The sequence below is a fragment of the Pseudorasbora parva genome, chromosome 19, assembly GCF_024679245.1.
Source record: "Pseudorasbora parva isolate DD20220531a chromosome 19, ASM2467924v1, whole genome shotgun sequence".
Lineage (NCBI taxonomy): Eukaryota > Metazoa > Chordata > Actinopteri > Cypriniformes > Gobionidae > Pseudorasbora > Pseudorasbora parva.
The window spans coordinates 12,859,116-12,875,870 of NC_090190.1; the positions used below are offsets into that span (position 1 = coordinate 12,859,116).

Consider the following 16,755-nt stretch of genomic DNA (forward strand, 5'->3'; position numbering starts at 1 on the left):
TCAAGTGCTGTGATTGGTCTGACAGAACTCCTCCCTCAGGGGTACACATGCTCTCTCCGTAACTGCACGTTGACGTTTTGACGTGGACAAGGATGCAGAATTATAAATGAAAATCAACGCATAGCCCACGGCGTAGAGGCTACGGCGCAGGTCCAACGCAGAAGTATAAATCAGCCTTTAGAAGTTCCCAAGCTAAACTTAATACAAGCTCCAGATCTAGAAACCAGTCGATTGCACTTGAATTACTTCTAAATGTTCAATATTGTACTCCGGCTATTTGTTAAACAAGCTTAAATGTAGGCAACATGTATTAAAGCTATATAAATATACTGTAGTGTAAAATAAGACCAAATGGGGTTGTTTTTAACCCAGTGTTTTGTAGAAACCCAAACAATCCAGCCATTGCTTCTACAACTGCCAAATGCTGAAATTCTTCCACTCTCTCTGCTGGAAAAAGGATTGTCGCTAATCACGGTGACTGTGTAAAGCTAATGGAAATTGCTGTTAAATTTGGCATATTTCTTCATATTGATAAAAATGCTGTTTGATGTTGTGCAAATAAAACCCAAATTTTACCTTTCAACAAATTTGTGTGTTCTTATTCATCACTACATTAGACTACCTATTTTTAGATTCTTTAAAATAAAAAAAATAAAAAAAACTTGTATGAAATTATGATATATTTGTGCAATTTTAGTTTGAATATTAGTGCAAATGACCCATACACATTACTGGCTTCAAAGTCTGAAAAATCCCTAGGAATGTTCATTCTATGCATTGGGACACATTGCTTTCAGCCTGTAAGATGATGACTTTACCTCACAGCATTGAGCCTCGAATCAGAGCAGGGTTGAGACATGGAGTTGTCAGGGGACTCAGTGTTTGCCTGGTGGGTGTTATGCAGGGTTAGAGCCTAGTTGTCTAAAGTTGACCCACTCTCATTAGTCAAACATTGCACTCCTAAAGGACCTGCCTTTGAGTAAGATGCTGTCTGCATAGCTTAAAATCAGCACAGGACATTAGATCACATTTAGACACATTCCTGTCTTTTAAGAGGAAATTAAATTAACATGTCTGTTTATGGTCTGTTTACAGGAATGTGGACACGGATGAGCTGTGTGGTAAGATTGAACAGTTTTATTGACAATATTACTGTGATTTTTATGTGCACAGCTTTGATGAAAAGATACCTGAGGCACTATTTGGGGTTCAGCATGTTAAAAAATGGCAGTTCACTGAGCAATCCAAATGATCCTACAAGGACCCTTAAAACTGTCAACAGGTTTCCAGTAACGCTGTTATAAAGGAAATGGTTTTGAGGCACACACGAATATTTAAGATAACAATAGGATATATGAGGCTCATTTATAGACTGCCTATCCAGAGGGTTTTGCCTCAGGTATCTTTTTTATTGAAATGATGTTTGATGTGTAAATAGTGTTTTAAATAGCCATGTCTAATATAATTTGAATATGATATAAATAGTTTGGGGTCAGTAAGACTTTTTTATTTGTTTAAAGAAAATAGTAGGCCTACTTTTATTTTGCAAGGCATTAAAGGCACAGTATGTAAGATTTTTAGAATAAAATATCCAAAAACCAAAAAAAAAAAAACCATGTTATATATTTTGTTCACAATATCTCAAATGTTTCCAACAAATCCAGAGAAATCAACTATTTTAACTAGTTTTACGGACTGTCATTGCGCCGCCTGTCAATGATGTCCACGCTACCCTTGATTTCTGTAGACGCCATGGAAACACCAATGACACTTTAATATAATATGTATTTTTGAAAGGCAAGCATCTTTTGGATACATTTATCAACAGAAATCTAGGCTTAATCATTGTTATACAGCGCAACACAGTTAGTCTTATTGTTTGAATTACTTGTTTTAAAAATGTATGATGCCAAAGACCCCCAAATATGATTAATCTTTTATGAGGGACCCCCTTCCTAAAAATCCATCTATTTTAATGTAGGCCTATGAAAAAACATTTTAACTGTTAGTTAAAATGTGAAATTATAAATACAAATTTACAAAATTAATAAATTGGCTATACTTAATGTTAGATGTAAAAACCTCAAGAAGAACATTTTTCATTTAAAAATTATTTGTTTGAGCATCTTTCACAATAAATGTATGTAAGCAGCTTACTTACTGCATTAAGAATACTGCCTTACAACCGCATTGAGCAGAATAAAGGGGACTTGCTAGAAATATACAAAGCAAACAAATACAATTCTGGAAAGTAGCCTATATGGCAAGAAAGGAGAATCATTTAGAAATTAAACAGAATGTTTGTAGACTTTATCCATTTTTGCTTTGTCTTTTTATTCTCCGAAATGTTCTGGGGACCCCTTTGGACCTTCTGGAGGACCCCTGGGGGTCCCTGGACTCCAGTTTGAAAACCCGTGATCTAGATTACTGCAAAGTGCAACAGGTCTCTCATACCGGCCACCAAGTGAACACACAGAATAACGTTATAACATAACTTTCAACAAACTAAAATGTATTTAGTATGATTGTTTTAACCATGTAAAACAGTGCTGCGTTACTCCTCATACGCAACGAAAAGAGCGTTGCTTAACTAAATGCAGCATAAGCATAATGAGGATAATAAAAACTGTTTTTCACGCAGGTCTCTTTCATTACAATTCCCTCCCAAGGGCTCTCGGCACACCCTGCTTCTTACTACCGTAACGTTAAATGCATTCGCTCATTCATGAACATGATTTCTGCCTGAAACTTTCATATTGTAAGTTTAAATTGATAAAAAGTGACAGTAATAATTATAACATTACTTTATCAGTTTATTTATCAAAGAGTCCTAAAAAAATTTTTTTTAGTATTGCTACAAAAAAAAATATATAGCTGCAGATTGTGTTCTGAGATAAGTGGATGTTTTTGCCAGAGCTTTTATGAAACCCTTGCCATACGTATTGTAATATTTGAAATGGTTTTCTTTACTCTTAGATTACTTCTCTCAGCATCTTGGAGAATATGAAAATGTCCTTGCTGCCTTGGAAGACCTGAACGTATCTATCCTGAAAGCCATGGACAAAACCAAGAAGGTGGGTTGCCTTATTACCTTCTTTGCATTCAACAAGTGGGCATGACCTCAGTTATAGAAATTATTACTATGAGAAAAGAAGAAAAATAGTTTTCTTGTCTAATGCATGTCTCACCTTCCTCTGACTGAAAACAGAGTTAGTAAAGAGTACTTGAACATGGCCTTTGTGTATTTATGTGGGTGCTGTCACTTGATTAAGCTCTCAGTGTTTTAGTGCAGCAGATATACGCTATACCTGTAAGCACTAAAATTAGTGTTCTACATCCTGGAGGCATTCAGTGTCTTATCTTAATCACTAACAGCATGTTCCCTGGACCCTAATGCAGCTATTAGATGTGTCATTTTCTCAGAGTCGTAATAAAGCTGTGGGAACACTTAGAGTGGTTGAAGATGCTTCTGCACTAGCTAAGACTCACATCTGTCTGACACAAACACCCATGCTGCTCCCATGTAGCTTTAATGTTTAGCATTCTTATGGAAATATAATAATATTTTGTAATTATAATTTAAATCGGATTTATTTTCAAATTGTTTGTTATAAATCAGCATCTCAGGAAAATGTTATGGGGTTTCTAATCAAGAAATCAAGTTTTTTTTTCTGTTACAAAACATTGGGCATTGATTTAATACATGTCCACTGTAGTGGACGCCAGGACTTTCATGTTTATCAGGCCTTTTGGAGACACAACAAGTGAATAGAAAAAGAAATTAACCGAATTAATATATCCTATGAAATATAAGAAATTATTATGATCATGTTATTACTCCCATTATTATACTTTTAAAAATAAAAATAATTGTTTCTTATGCTTTGAACAATGTAATGACATTAATAAATAGCCTATTAATTTCAGAAACTTTTTCTCAGGAATAAGATACTGTGGTCATCACAGATGGATCTAATAATGTTTATGGGGAAATAATGTTTATGGATGAGTGAATGCATTCATGTTTTTTAACATGATTGTGGTATTAAGCAGGGTGTGATTACTAGTAAGAGACAGATATCTGCGTCACTGATATCCTGGGGGATATAAAGAAATGGGGACATTTCATTCTGCCGAACTACCCACAAGTGCTGAATTACTACTCATACAGGTCAGTTTATTTGACGTATTAAAATTGTGAGGAAACGCAATGCTGTTTCACTTGGTCTACACTATCTAAACTGCATTTGAGGGTGTTGAAGATTATAATTTTATTCTGTGTGTTAGTTTGTTGGCTGTATGAGACTAGCAGTAAGCTACATCAACATTAGAACATCATACTGATGATATTCTAATATTTCATTGGCTGCGTCCGAAAACCTAGGCAGCTGACTCGTTGCCTCGTTGCCCTATGCAATGGCTACAAGGCAATGGCTTGTGAGGCAGTGTTTTGTGCACGAAGGCATCTCACAAAACTGATTTCGGACAGACTTCTAAGGCAGTGTAACACTTTAATGATCTACGGCAAAATAGAGCGAGCTTTGGTGAGAACTAAACACATATTTAATTACTACATTTGTCATTTCTCGCTAGAAATGACATCAGAAGTGGAAAATATTGGTTGAAAACCATGCATTTACACACAAACTGACCAGCAAATCCAACTTTCGGATGCCATCTTATTTTCCAAGCTCAACTGTCACTGAATGGAGAGCACAGGATTGTGGGATATCAAAGGCAGTGAAGGATACATGTACGCTGCCTTCAAAAATCGATCAGATGAAGGTATCTCAGGAGACAAGAAGTGAAGCTAACATTGGATTCAGACATTGCTTGATGCCTTCCTGCCTTCAAATGTGTCCTCCGAAGGCAGCATTTTCGAGGTTTTGGACGCAGCCATTGTGTTGAGCTTCATAACATTGATTCATTTTATGTGCATTTTCAACCATTCCCAGTTCCAATGTACAAATAATTGGAAACATTTGGGATATTGTAAGTACTCAACTGAACAAAATACACTCACCTAAAGGATTATTAGGAACACCTGTTCAATTTCTCATTAATGCAATTATCTAATCAACCAATCCCATGGCAGTTGCTTCAATGCATTTAGGGGTGTGGTCCTGGTCAAGACAATCTCCTGAACTTCAAACTGAATGTCAGAATTGGGAAAGAAAGGTGATTTAAGCAATTTTGAGCATGGCATGGTTGTTGGTGCCAGACAAGCTGGTCTGAGTTTTTCACAATCTGCTCAGTTACTGGGATTTTCACTCACAACCATTTCTAGGATTTATAAAGAATGGTGTGAAAAGGGAAAAACATCCAGTATGCATCAGTCCTGTGGGCGAAAATGCCTTGTTGATGCTAGAGGTCAGAGGAGAATGGGCCGACTGATTCAAGCTGATAGAAGAGCAACTTTGACTGAAATAACCACCCGTTACAACCAAGGTATGCAGCAAAGCATTTGTGAAGCCACAACATGCACAACTTTGAGGTGGATGGGCTACAACAGCAGAAGACCCCACCGGGTACCACTCATCTCCACTACAAATAGGAAAAAGAAGCTACAATTTGCACAAGCTCACCAAAATTGGACAGTTGAAGACTGGAAAAATGTTGCCTGGTCTGATGAGTCTCGATTTCTGTTGAGACATTCAGATGGTAGAATCAGAATTGGGCGTAAACAGAATGAGAACATGGATCCATCATGCCTTGTTACCACTATGCAGGCTGGAGGTGGTGGTGTAATGGTGTGGGGGATGTTTTCTTGGCACACTTTAGGCCCCTTAGTGGCAATTGGGCATCGTTTAAATGCCACGGCCTACCTGAGCATTGTTTCTGACCATGTCCAGCTCTTTATGACTACCATGTACCCATCCTCTGATAGCTACTTCCAGCAGGATAATGCACCATGTCACAAAGCTTTACTCATTTAAAATTGGTTTCTTGAACATGACAATGAGTTCGCTGTAGTAAAATGGCCCCCACAGTCACCAGATCTCGACCCAATAGAGCATCTTTGGGATGTGGTAGAGCGGGAGCTTCGTGCCGTGGATGTGCATCCCACAAATCTCCATCAAATGCAAGATGCTATCCTATCAATATGGGCCAACATTTCTAAAGAATGCTTTCAGCACCTTGTTGAATTAATGCCACATAGAATTAAGGCAGTTCTTAAGGGGAAAGGGGCTAAAACACAGTATTAGTATGGTGTTCCTAATAATCCTTTAGTGAGTGTATATGACACTGGCCTAGTTGTTTTTGGATATTTTACTGCAAAACATATCCTACATATTGCACCTTTAAATTTGTTCACGTGACATGCATAATGGTCCACCCACAGATGTAATTAATTGGGTTTTTGGCTGCTGTCTTGCTCATATAGAGGTTCAGTATTGTCTGTGGTTATCAGCACTGACATTCTGGTCTGAACAGTCTGACGTCAGTAATCAACACATTCCACGATGACCGTTAGAGGAACACGCAGGTACGAGACGTGTGCTTCAGTTCCTGCCGAGCCATTTAACGGAGACTGTCTGCTGCCTCGCACAGATAATGAGTTAGCCAAGCGCTGACTCCAGGCCCAGCAGACATGCCACTTAATGCACGTGAGCGTCTCAGAAATTGAGTCGTCGGCATGAAGGGCAGTGCTGTGTCATTTCATTATGCCTCCTTGATTAGTGAGGCAGACAGAGGAAGTGAAACATGATTAATCAAAAGTTCAATGGAACATTTTTTTGTGTGTGTGAAAGACTACTGGAATTTGCTTCCATGTTTTATTGTACATCTTTAAACCTAACTCATTAGTCGGAGCAAAAGAGCAGTAAAAACTAATTCTCACAGTGAAAAGTTGCTGTCTGGTGAAGATGATTATAGAGAGGTGCCAATTGCTGTAGTGTTTTTTCACTGCATGGTTTAGGTTTAGGTACGTTGACAGGTGCTGCTTTGTGCAGAAAGAATTTAATTTTGATTCGATGCTAATTTGCAATGTTCAAAGAGCATGAGGAATAACTTGCTTCTCATTTAAAGGCAAAAGCCGAATTCCCAGTATTAAACCTCAGAGAAACAAAAAGTGAGAAAAAATATTTTGAATGTCTCTGCTTGCTGTGTTTAAAATGTTTAAACATTTGTGTACTTGAACAAAAATTAATTTCTGGGCATTAAAACAAAATAAGTGTTACTCGGGCCAAATTCCGAGCCTGTAGCCCTCCCCCGGACAGCATGCCAAATAGGCATAATCTTTACTCTATTTAATTTGATGTAAGTGTGAACTCGTGAATAGGACTTAAAGGATCTGCTGCTAACATCTTGGTGCCAGATACCACAGCACACCTTTAGAGGTCTAGTGGAGTCCATGCCTCAATGGGTCAGAGCTGTTTTGGCAGCAAAAGGGGGACCAACAAAATATTAGATCATAATGTTATGCATGATCAGTGTATTTTAAAAATGTAATTAATTCCTGTGATGGCAAACCTGAATTCATTGTCACTTTTGATCAGTTTATTCTTACATCTATGGAACCTTTTTAATGGTACAAATGGTTCTTTATAGAGGAAATATGTTCTTAAGATAGTTTTTTTTTTTTTTTTTTTTAAATCTTCTTCACGCTAAGCAATTATTCTTTTAATGACTGTAAGCACTGAAAGGTTCTGTAGGGAACCAAAATTGGAACCTTAATTTTTAAGAGTGTATATTTAAAGGAAACGGCCAGCACTTTATGCCATCCTTCCCCAAATTTCCTCTTGGATGACAATAGCTGCAAAGCCTGATAATATTTTCAGTGGTGAAATCATGCTATACAGTAGCTCTACAGTATGGATGAGCTCTACAGGTCATTTACAGTAGCTCTAATTTGTTGGTATAGAGAGAAAAAAGGCATTAACAAAGACAAAATAGTGTAATAACAAACCATCAGGAGCCACATTTCTTTGATCTTTCTCTTCACACCACTTATGTGTACATCTCTATTGCATGAGCTCCATTAGTCATGATGCTCAACAACAGTTATGTTGTATAGCAACAGATAGCATTGTGTTTATTGCATAGGGCCTTGAGTGGGTGCGCAAACCAGCTGCTGTGATTCGTGTGGTCTCTGCCCTCAGGCCACCTCTATAAACAGCAACCACACTTCTGAATGTCAATGTGGGAGCACGCATCATCCAGCCAATTTCTCTTGCAGTTTGCAGTTAGATTTATGACAGATTAATAGCTCAAAAAATTATTCTTTGTATATTTAGGATTTTATCTCCAGATGACATTTTCATAATGATGACATCTTTTTAACACAGTTTGCTTACCTTAGTTGTTTCCAATAACAGGTTATCTGCAGGTTATAGAGGTCTTAGTGGATGTGACTCATGCTGAGGGTTATTGTGACTGTCCATTTAACCCGCTTTGAAAATAAATGTTTGTTGTTGGTTGATTGGTTTCTATTTTGTGAATGTCATCATCTTGAGCATGTTCATAAAAGACGTGCAGCACCAGTTTCATTGCAAGAATTTTGTGTCCTTTTAGCTTAGGGATGTTCTCAGCTTTAATAATGGCTTTTCTTATAGTGACAGAACACGGTTGCTTAGGCGTGCAACATAATTATACAGGCGACTGTTGATTTCTATCGTTGAAAAACTGATGTACCACCCGAAAATAACATACCCATGCAGCACTGGCTTTGAGACGGTGCATGTGACACAAAATCACATCCAAGAAGAGGCTTTCTGGCTCTTCGTTTTGAGATATAGCCTAGTTATAATCTTAACGGTACACTATGTAACTTTTAGCCCTTTTTTAAAAAAATAAATAAAATTGCATGCAATTTTTGGACGAAAAATCGGCCCTTCGTGACTCGGCCCTTCCTCTCCAACATTTCAAATCCCTCAGTTCTTGGCAAAAAAAACTTTCCAAAGTTGATTCTGTTGAGTCTCAAGTTCTGTTGTGTTATCTTTTCTCTCTCGTTGTGACAACTAATATGCCACTCCCACCATACATGCATCAAAGTAGCCAGAGCAACTTTTCTCTATTTATGGATATGACGAGACATGCATGAGAGAGTGATGCTACACAATTTCCTGCAAAAACCTTCCAGACAGGTCTAAAATAATAACACTCATAAAAGCGAACAAGAACATAGTAAGACAAAAACACGTTTTGGAAGAAGGTTGATCTATTTAAATGTACAAAAAAAGTTACAGTGTTCCTTTAAATTGAAAGTCATGGTGCATGAACTGTTTCACTCATGTACCTTATTGCAAGTATCTGCAAAGAACTTAACATATGGTGAACTGTTCTGGTCTAGATAGTTGTATGCATTTATTCAGCAAGCATTCATTAATTATACATTATTATATAATATTTTATGATTGATATATACAGTGGATCTGGAAAGTATTCACAACACTTCCCTTTTTCCACATTTTGTTATGTTACAGCCTTATTAGAAAATTGATCGAATTCATTATTTCCCCCCTTAATTCTACAAACAATACCCCATAATGACAACATGAAAGAAGTTTGTTTGAAAATTTGGAACATTTAATAAAATAAAAAATGAAAAAATCATATATACATAAGTATTCACACTCAAATTGATATCAGGCGCATCCTGTTTCCACTGATCATCCTTGAGATTGTTGTTTGGACATGATTTCGATAGGGTCCCACAGTTAAGAGTGCGTGTCAGAGCACAAACCAAGCCATGAAGTCCAAGGAATTGTCTGTACCCCTCTCAGACAGGATTGTATCGAGGCACAGATGTGTGGAAGGGTACAGCAAAAATTCTGCAGCATTGAAAGTCCCAATGAGCACAGTTGCCTCCATCATCCATAAATTGAATAAGTTTGGGACCACCAGGACTCTTTCTAGAGCTGGGCACCAGCCAAAGGGCCAGGAGAAGGGCCTTAGTCAGGGAGGGGACCAAGAACCCTATGATTACTTTGACAGAGCTCCAGCGTTTCTCTGTGGAGAGAGGAGAACCTTCCAGAGGAACAACCATCTCTGCATCACTCCACTAGGGGTGTAACGATACACTCATATCACGATTCGATATGTATCTCGATACTGAACTCATGATACGATATGTATCCCGAAGCCAAAATAAAGTGTTTTTTATTATTATATATTATAACAAAGGAGTGGTTATGGGACAGCTCTGTGAATGCCCTTGAGTGGCCCAGCCAGAGCCCAGACTTGAACCCGATTGAACATCTCTGGAGAGATCTGAAAATGGCAGTGCTCCTCATCCAACCTGATAGAGCTTGAGAGGTCCTGCAAAGAAGAATGGGAGAAACTGCCCAAAAATAGATGTGCCAAGCTTGTAGCATAATACTTAGAAAGACTTGAGACTGTAATTGGTGCCAAATGTGCTTCAACAAATTTTTGAGCAAAGGCTGTGAATACTTATGTAGCTACATGTGATTTATTTTCATTTTTAATATATTTGCAAAGAATTTAAACAAACTTCTTACACTTTGGGGTATTGTTTGTAGAATTGAGGGAAAAAATAATGAATTCAATTCATTTTGGAATAAGGCTGTAACATAAAATGTGGGAAAAAATGATATATATAATTAACATTCTGACTAAAAGGCCAGTTGTATGTTCAAAGCCCATTCTACAGCAGCAGTGACCATAGAAACTCTGTCTTCAATCTGCAGGACTACCAGGAAGCCACGCATCTGGAGCAGTTTGTGACACGTTTCCTGTTGAAGGAGACCACCAGTCAGTTGCAGTCTCTCCAGAGCTCTCTGGAGTGTGCCATGGAGACCACAGCTGAGCAGACCCGACAGGAGAGGCAAGTGACACAGAATACACTTTTACATTTTGTCAAACAAACAATTACAACCAGAGTAATAAGAAGCTTAGTTGATATTTTCAGGCATTCTCTTTGGAAGCTAAACATCAGGTTTAAACATCAGGATTGTCTTTGAAAGCATAGCGGAACAAGCGGTGAAAGCATTATATCACTGGGAAATGTGAAACTTTCTGCAAATCACTTACAGTATTTTATTCAGATTTTAAATGCCATTTGAGGGCTTTCGTTGTGGCCAAACTGTAACTGGATTAATGAAAGATGATTAAAGTAACAGTTACAACTGTAATCATTTACATGATTAAAAAAATTGATTACTTTATCGACCATGTACTGCAGTCACACACTCAAAAATCAACAGACATTTTTAGTGGTATTGGGTGGATTTCTTCTGCCCCATTGGACATGCAGAGTCCCCTCATATCTAAAGACATCACTTTTCAACATGCACGTAGACAACCCTTGTGCACTGACCCAAGCGAAAAGGATTCTGTGCACAGCCACCATTGGTATTGAATATCAGAGCATCAACAGAGAAAGAATTATTAATAGATCAGGTGAGCAGCAGACTGATGACCCAGGCCTTTGTTTTTGTGCAGAAAGGGGACAAATGCCAGTTTAAACCAGCATTGAATCAAAAGAACCTGTGTGTGTGTGTGTGCATGTGTGTTGCGTTTGATTAGCAGCTAATTTTAAGCTCACAGCATCTCTGACTCACTGCGTTTACGTGCAGAGGAGGGTCTGCTGCATTGCCCACCGTGGGGGTCAGCTCTTTATAGATGCAGAATTTAGAATGCAAAATTAGCTGTTTTGTTCCAGCACCTGGATGATTGCATGGTACACAGTGTGCCTGAGACTGTGTGTGTGTGTGTGTGTGTGTGTGTGTGTGTGTGCGTGTGTGTGTGTGTCATAACATGCCCACTACCTCTCCTTCCTCTCAGTGTGCAGCAGCTGTGCTGTTCTACTCACCTTGCGATCTTATGAAAATTAACTGGAGCAGCTGACATGAAATGATGAAATGCTGAGGTTGGGTTTTAAAAGGAAGTGCTTCCTTTTCTTTTTCTGTCAGTCTGTAAAAACCCTCTGGCTCTAATATAGCCAATTGCATCCTAATTAATTGGTAAATTTAAATTACCTCATTATCGCCTCTGCAGGCGATACAGTGTCTAACTTAATAACTATGCGGCACTGAAATATACAGATATTATTGCAGTTATTAGTAAAACAGAGGCAATTATAGACCTTGTTTAGGGGTTCCTTCTGTGTTCAATTTTAGTGTAATGTTTTTGTATGCATGCACTGTATATATGTGTGTGTGTGTGTGTGTGTATGTGGGCATTAATTTATAAACTTAATAACAAATAGCAATACTTCTATAGCATTAATTCATCTTATTTAATATTTAAATCAAAAGTTGTATCTGTAATTGTCACGGGTGCATGCAGGCAGGAAAACAAAGGCAGGTGAATGCAGTTCCAAATTTAGTTTAATAACAGGTAATCCAAGAATCAGGCAGGCAGGAATTCACAGGACAGAAGTAAACAAAATGGTGACCGGAACGAGTGCAGGAGAAGGAACTTAAGTAGTGAATACAAACGAGGATGATTAATTACACACAGCTGACACATATGAACTAATAATGACTGTAACTACGGAGACAGATGAATGGCAAGAGTCGGAACAAAGAAACGTGGCAAATGAACACAAACGGAAAGTCCACAAACCAAACTAAACAGAATGGTGACAGAACGCCCCCTCTGGCAAGGCGTGGCCTCGCCCCGTAACAGTGAGGGGATTCCGGAGGGGGTCGAGAAGATCGGCAAAACAATGCAAGGAGGCAAAAGAGAAGGGATGGTGGCAGGATGTTGCGAAGGGGTTGTGATGGTGGGATGACGAGACCAAGATGTTGAAGGTGGAGGAAGTTCAATGGCGCAGTAACAGAGCTCCCCAGAGCTGACAGCCCATGAGGGAGACAAAGGCGAGAGAATCCATGATATAGTAGGTGTGGCTGCCGACATCTGGGGGACGACCAACAGAGACGAGGGCCCAGGATCCGATGGTGCAGATGGAGGGTCGACAGTGTGTCACGTCACATACAATGGAAAAGGTGCGAGGACTCAAGTGCAGGAAAATTATAATTTATTTACAACAAATAAACATAAATACAAAACAAAACCCACGAGGGGGAAAACGCAAACTAGAAAATACATAAACTAAAAACTGAACACATACCACATAGAAGTCACAGGGGAACGGAAGAAATAGACAGTACAAGGATACGACTCAGACTGACAAACACAAGGAGCTTATAAAGGGAAGAAATCAAGAGGGAACAGGTGGGAGAAATCAACACTAATTAGATAACAAGGGAGGAGGGATCAGACAATTACATGAGCTCATGCTCAGAATGACAAATCCCACATGTGCACACAAGACAGAACAGGCATGTGACACGGTGCTGGAGACCCAGGTGATGTTACGCGACGAGCGTCGTAGGTCAAGCCAGAGCACCCGAGGACTGGGGCAACGGCTGTGAGAGCGAGAACAGAGGTGATGCTGAAGGGAATAAGGAGTCCACTGCAGCCCTTTAGGGGAGAAGGGACAGAGCATAGTGAATGGCCGTCCGTGGCTTAAGTGGAGTGATGACTGAACAAGGGGGAGCCGGTGGGATGGGGGAACCCGGTGGAGTCACTAGGCAGAGGGTCCCTGTAGGAGGTAGAAGGAGCCAGGATGGAGCCAATAGGTCAACGGGCCGAGATGAAACAAGGGAAACTGAGACTGGAGGCATAGCTGCAGGATCCTCTGGCACAGGTGCTGCAGATGTAGTGATCTTACGTCCGTGAACGAATAATTCTTTTTAAACAAATCTTTTAGGTGAACGAATCGTTCTCGTTCACATAGTCTATTGACTCATGTTTCTTGTTCACTGAAATTCCTCCGTCCACCGCTGCGTGGCGCTATTAGCCGTGAGCGCATGCACAACTCTGTCGACTGTTTCATTCTGTCAAAGAATGACAAAACCTCAACCCAATAGCGTTCGAGTATGAGATGTGATGGAGCATGTGATTTGTTGAATTCAGTGAACGAATACGCCCTTTACTGACCGAGAGGCTTTGAGTCTGACTCTGAACGAGAAATCTCATTCGTGTACAAATTGGTAGGCTACATGTTGTTCGTTTGTGAACGAAATGAACCAGTTGTTGAAGGATACTAATAGCGAACAGCTCGGCTCGTGTAGGTGATATATTTGCAGCAAAGAAAGAAATGTACACTTTACCACTGTAATGAAAACAGTGTAATAATGCAGGTTGATGGTTAAATGATTACTACAGAGTAAAGTAAAGTGTGTTTGTATTTTATGTTTTATGTTTGAACCGTTTTCTTCATTACGTTTAAGTCATGTCATGCACTTCTCTAAAAACTGTAAAACAAATAAAAAATGTGACAGTATCCGGTTAAAAAGATCTCGTGTGTCACGTCAGTAAATAGCATTCTGAGCTACTGAACGAACTTCACTGACCGAGTTGCTGTTTTGAGTCTGAACGAGAGAGAGATCTCGTTCGTGAACGAACTGGTACTTCTCGTTCCTGAACAAAATGAACCAGCTCTGAACAAGACAGAGAGCGAGAGATCTCGTTTGTGAACGAACTGGTAGGCTACCTTCGTGGTCATTTAGCATGCATGTCAGTCTCGTTCAGCAATAAAGCGGATGCAAAGCACAGTTCAAAGCAAAACCTCATGTTTATAACCCCATGTTTACTATAATCCCAGATATATGAATGTCTAAATGTATAACCAAAAAATTAAATGTTAATCATGCAAGAAAACATGCTTTGGTCATCTGAACCACTTATTTAGACTTATTTTATTTAATAAGTAGATGAGTAGATTATGCACATTTTAATAAAGCCAAAGCAGTTTTTTTGTAAGTAAATACATTCGTTGAATTAAGACATTACACATAAAACACTCTTTTTCATCACCTGCGGTCATATTTATGTAATATTTTTTTTAAAATAAATTACTGAACGAATCAATAAACGAATCTGAACGAATCATTTTGGTGAACGAACTGAAAATGAACAATTCTCTTAAAAGAATCAAAATTTTCACAACTATGCAGATGGAGCTCGACATCCTGGCTGCTCATCTCCAGCAAGTCAACATCATTCATAATGCTATAGTATTACTAGCTATAGTTTTTAACAGTAAGTTAAAAAGAAGTGAAAGTGGTAAGAAAAATGCTTTATGTATATTGCAATATAAAGTTATTCATAATATACATTATAAAACTTATAATGCAACATATAATGCATCTTTTCATAAATAATTAGCCAATATAACCAAAGTTAAAATGCATTGTAATATTCACAGATTCCTTGAAATAATAATCTTTTAATGGATTATACTTTCTAAATGTGTGTTGAATGAATAGATAAGTATTATTATAACTGTGGTTACAATTATTCATGAGACCATACAATGTATTATAAGGTGGGCATAATTAATGCATTAAATACATTATATATAAAGGCTTTAAATAAAGTCTTACCAAATTAATTTCTAAATGTTTATCTCCTACACTTTGGCTTTAGTACAGTACAATGACAATTTAACAGTCAGTTATTTCACTTTGGAAACGTAATATCACAGAGGCGTTGGCATTGGTAATCTCTGAGCCAAAGAACAGCTCTCTTTGGCTGGATCTCTCCATTTCTCAGTCCTCACAAGTCATTTTCGGTCAGCCTATCACAGATCTTCACGTTGCTAATACACAGCCTCACTCACACTCCCATGGGCACACTTAAAATATCTCCTTTTCACTGGCATGTCAAGTCCCCTCTGACCTTTATCTTGGTTGGGTGATTTTTGACAGAACACATATTTAGTCATTTAAAGAGATAGTTCTCCTGAAAGGAAAACTGTCATCATTTACTCACCAGTACTCACCAGTCATGTCATCACATATCCTTTTTATCTTTCTTCCTTAGAACACAAAAGAAAATGTTAGGCCGAGTGATCAAACTGCTCTTTTCCATACAATAAAAGTGACCAGAGGCTGGCAAGAACCAAAAGGGCAACAGAATAGCACATTTGGAAAAAGAGACCTTATTACGGAAATACAGAAAAAAATATTGTTTTACAGATTTAAAGGGGTCCTATAATAAATTATGTAAAAAAAGTCTCTAATGTCCCCAGAGTGTGTATGTGAAGTTTTAGCTTAAAATACCCACAGATAATGTTGTTATAGCATGTTAAAATTGTCACGTTGAGAGCAAGCAAAAATGAGCTGTTTTTGTGGTTGTCCCTTTAAATGCAAATGAGCTGCTACTCCCGGCCACCTTTTTAAAGAAGAGGGCACAGCTTCAAGAGCTCATGTTAGCAGCTCAGATGACCTCACGTAGACATACTCTGAAAAGGTCAGAACTGTTCAGAATTTTATGTAGAGTCAGACAATGATGGAGAGACTTAAGAACAAGAAGTAGCCCAACACCTCACCCCTTTGTTGAGTGTTCCCGGGGGCAGGGTTTATGTAAATGAAAGGGTTAGTGATGTCACTAACCTGTGAGTAAGCTTGTTATTCATGTTAGGTAGTCCCATACCTGCCGTTTGTTGTAGTCCTTGCATTGTGTACATTTTAGCGTCATCTAGCAGTGAGGTTGCAAATTGCGACCGCAAACCGCTTACCCCTCCCTTTCGAAGCACATAGACAAGCTACTGTGGCCAACCATAGACTGTAAAAAAATATGGACGACTCGACATCATCAGTTTCCGCTTGCCATAGTTGAAGCTTTCAGGCGGCCTGCACGGCGCTGACATCTTGGGACCGAGTCTGCGCAGTAGCGATTTCGGGACCGGAGTTGCGCAGTTGAGAGCAGAAAGTAGAGCAGGAAGTACTGCTGCGATACCAAAAGCCCACCCACACTCTCAACAAATAATTATGTGAGTGT

At 38.8% G+C, this 16,755-nt stretch overlaps 1 protein-coding gene across 1 annotated transcript in view; it reads left to right on the plus strand.

Moving 5' to 3' along the window:
- The window catches only part of necab1 (N-terminal EF-hand calcium binding protein 1), a 48,009-nt gene that overhangs the window by 12,722 nt on the left and 18,532 nt on the right, over nt 1-16,755 (plus strand). The window contains exons 4-6 of the mRNA XM_067426329.1: nt 1,096-1,121; nt 2,977-3,074; nt 10,650-10,790. Coding sequence (XP_067282430.1) covers nt 1,096-1,121; nt 2,977-3,074; nt 10,650-10,790 — 265 coding nt within the window. The remainder of the gene's footprint in view (nt 1-1,095; nt 1,122-2,976; nt 3,075-10,649; nt 10,791-16,755) is intronic.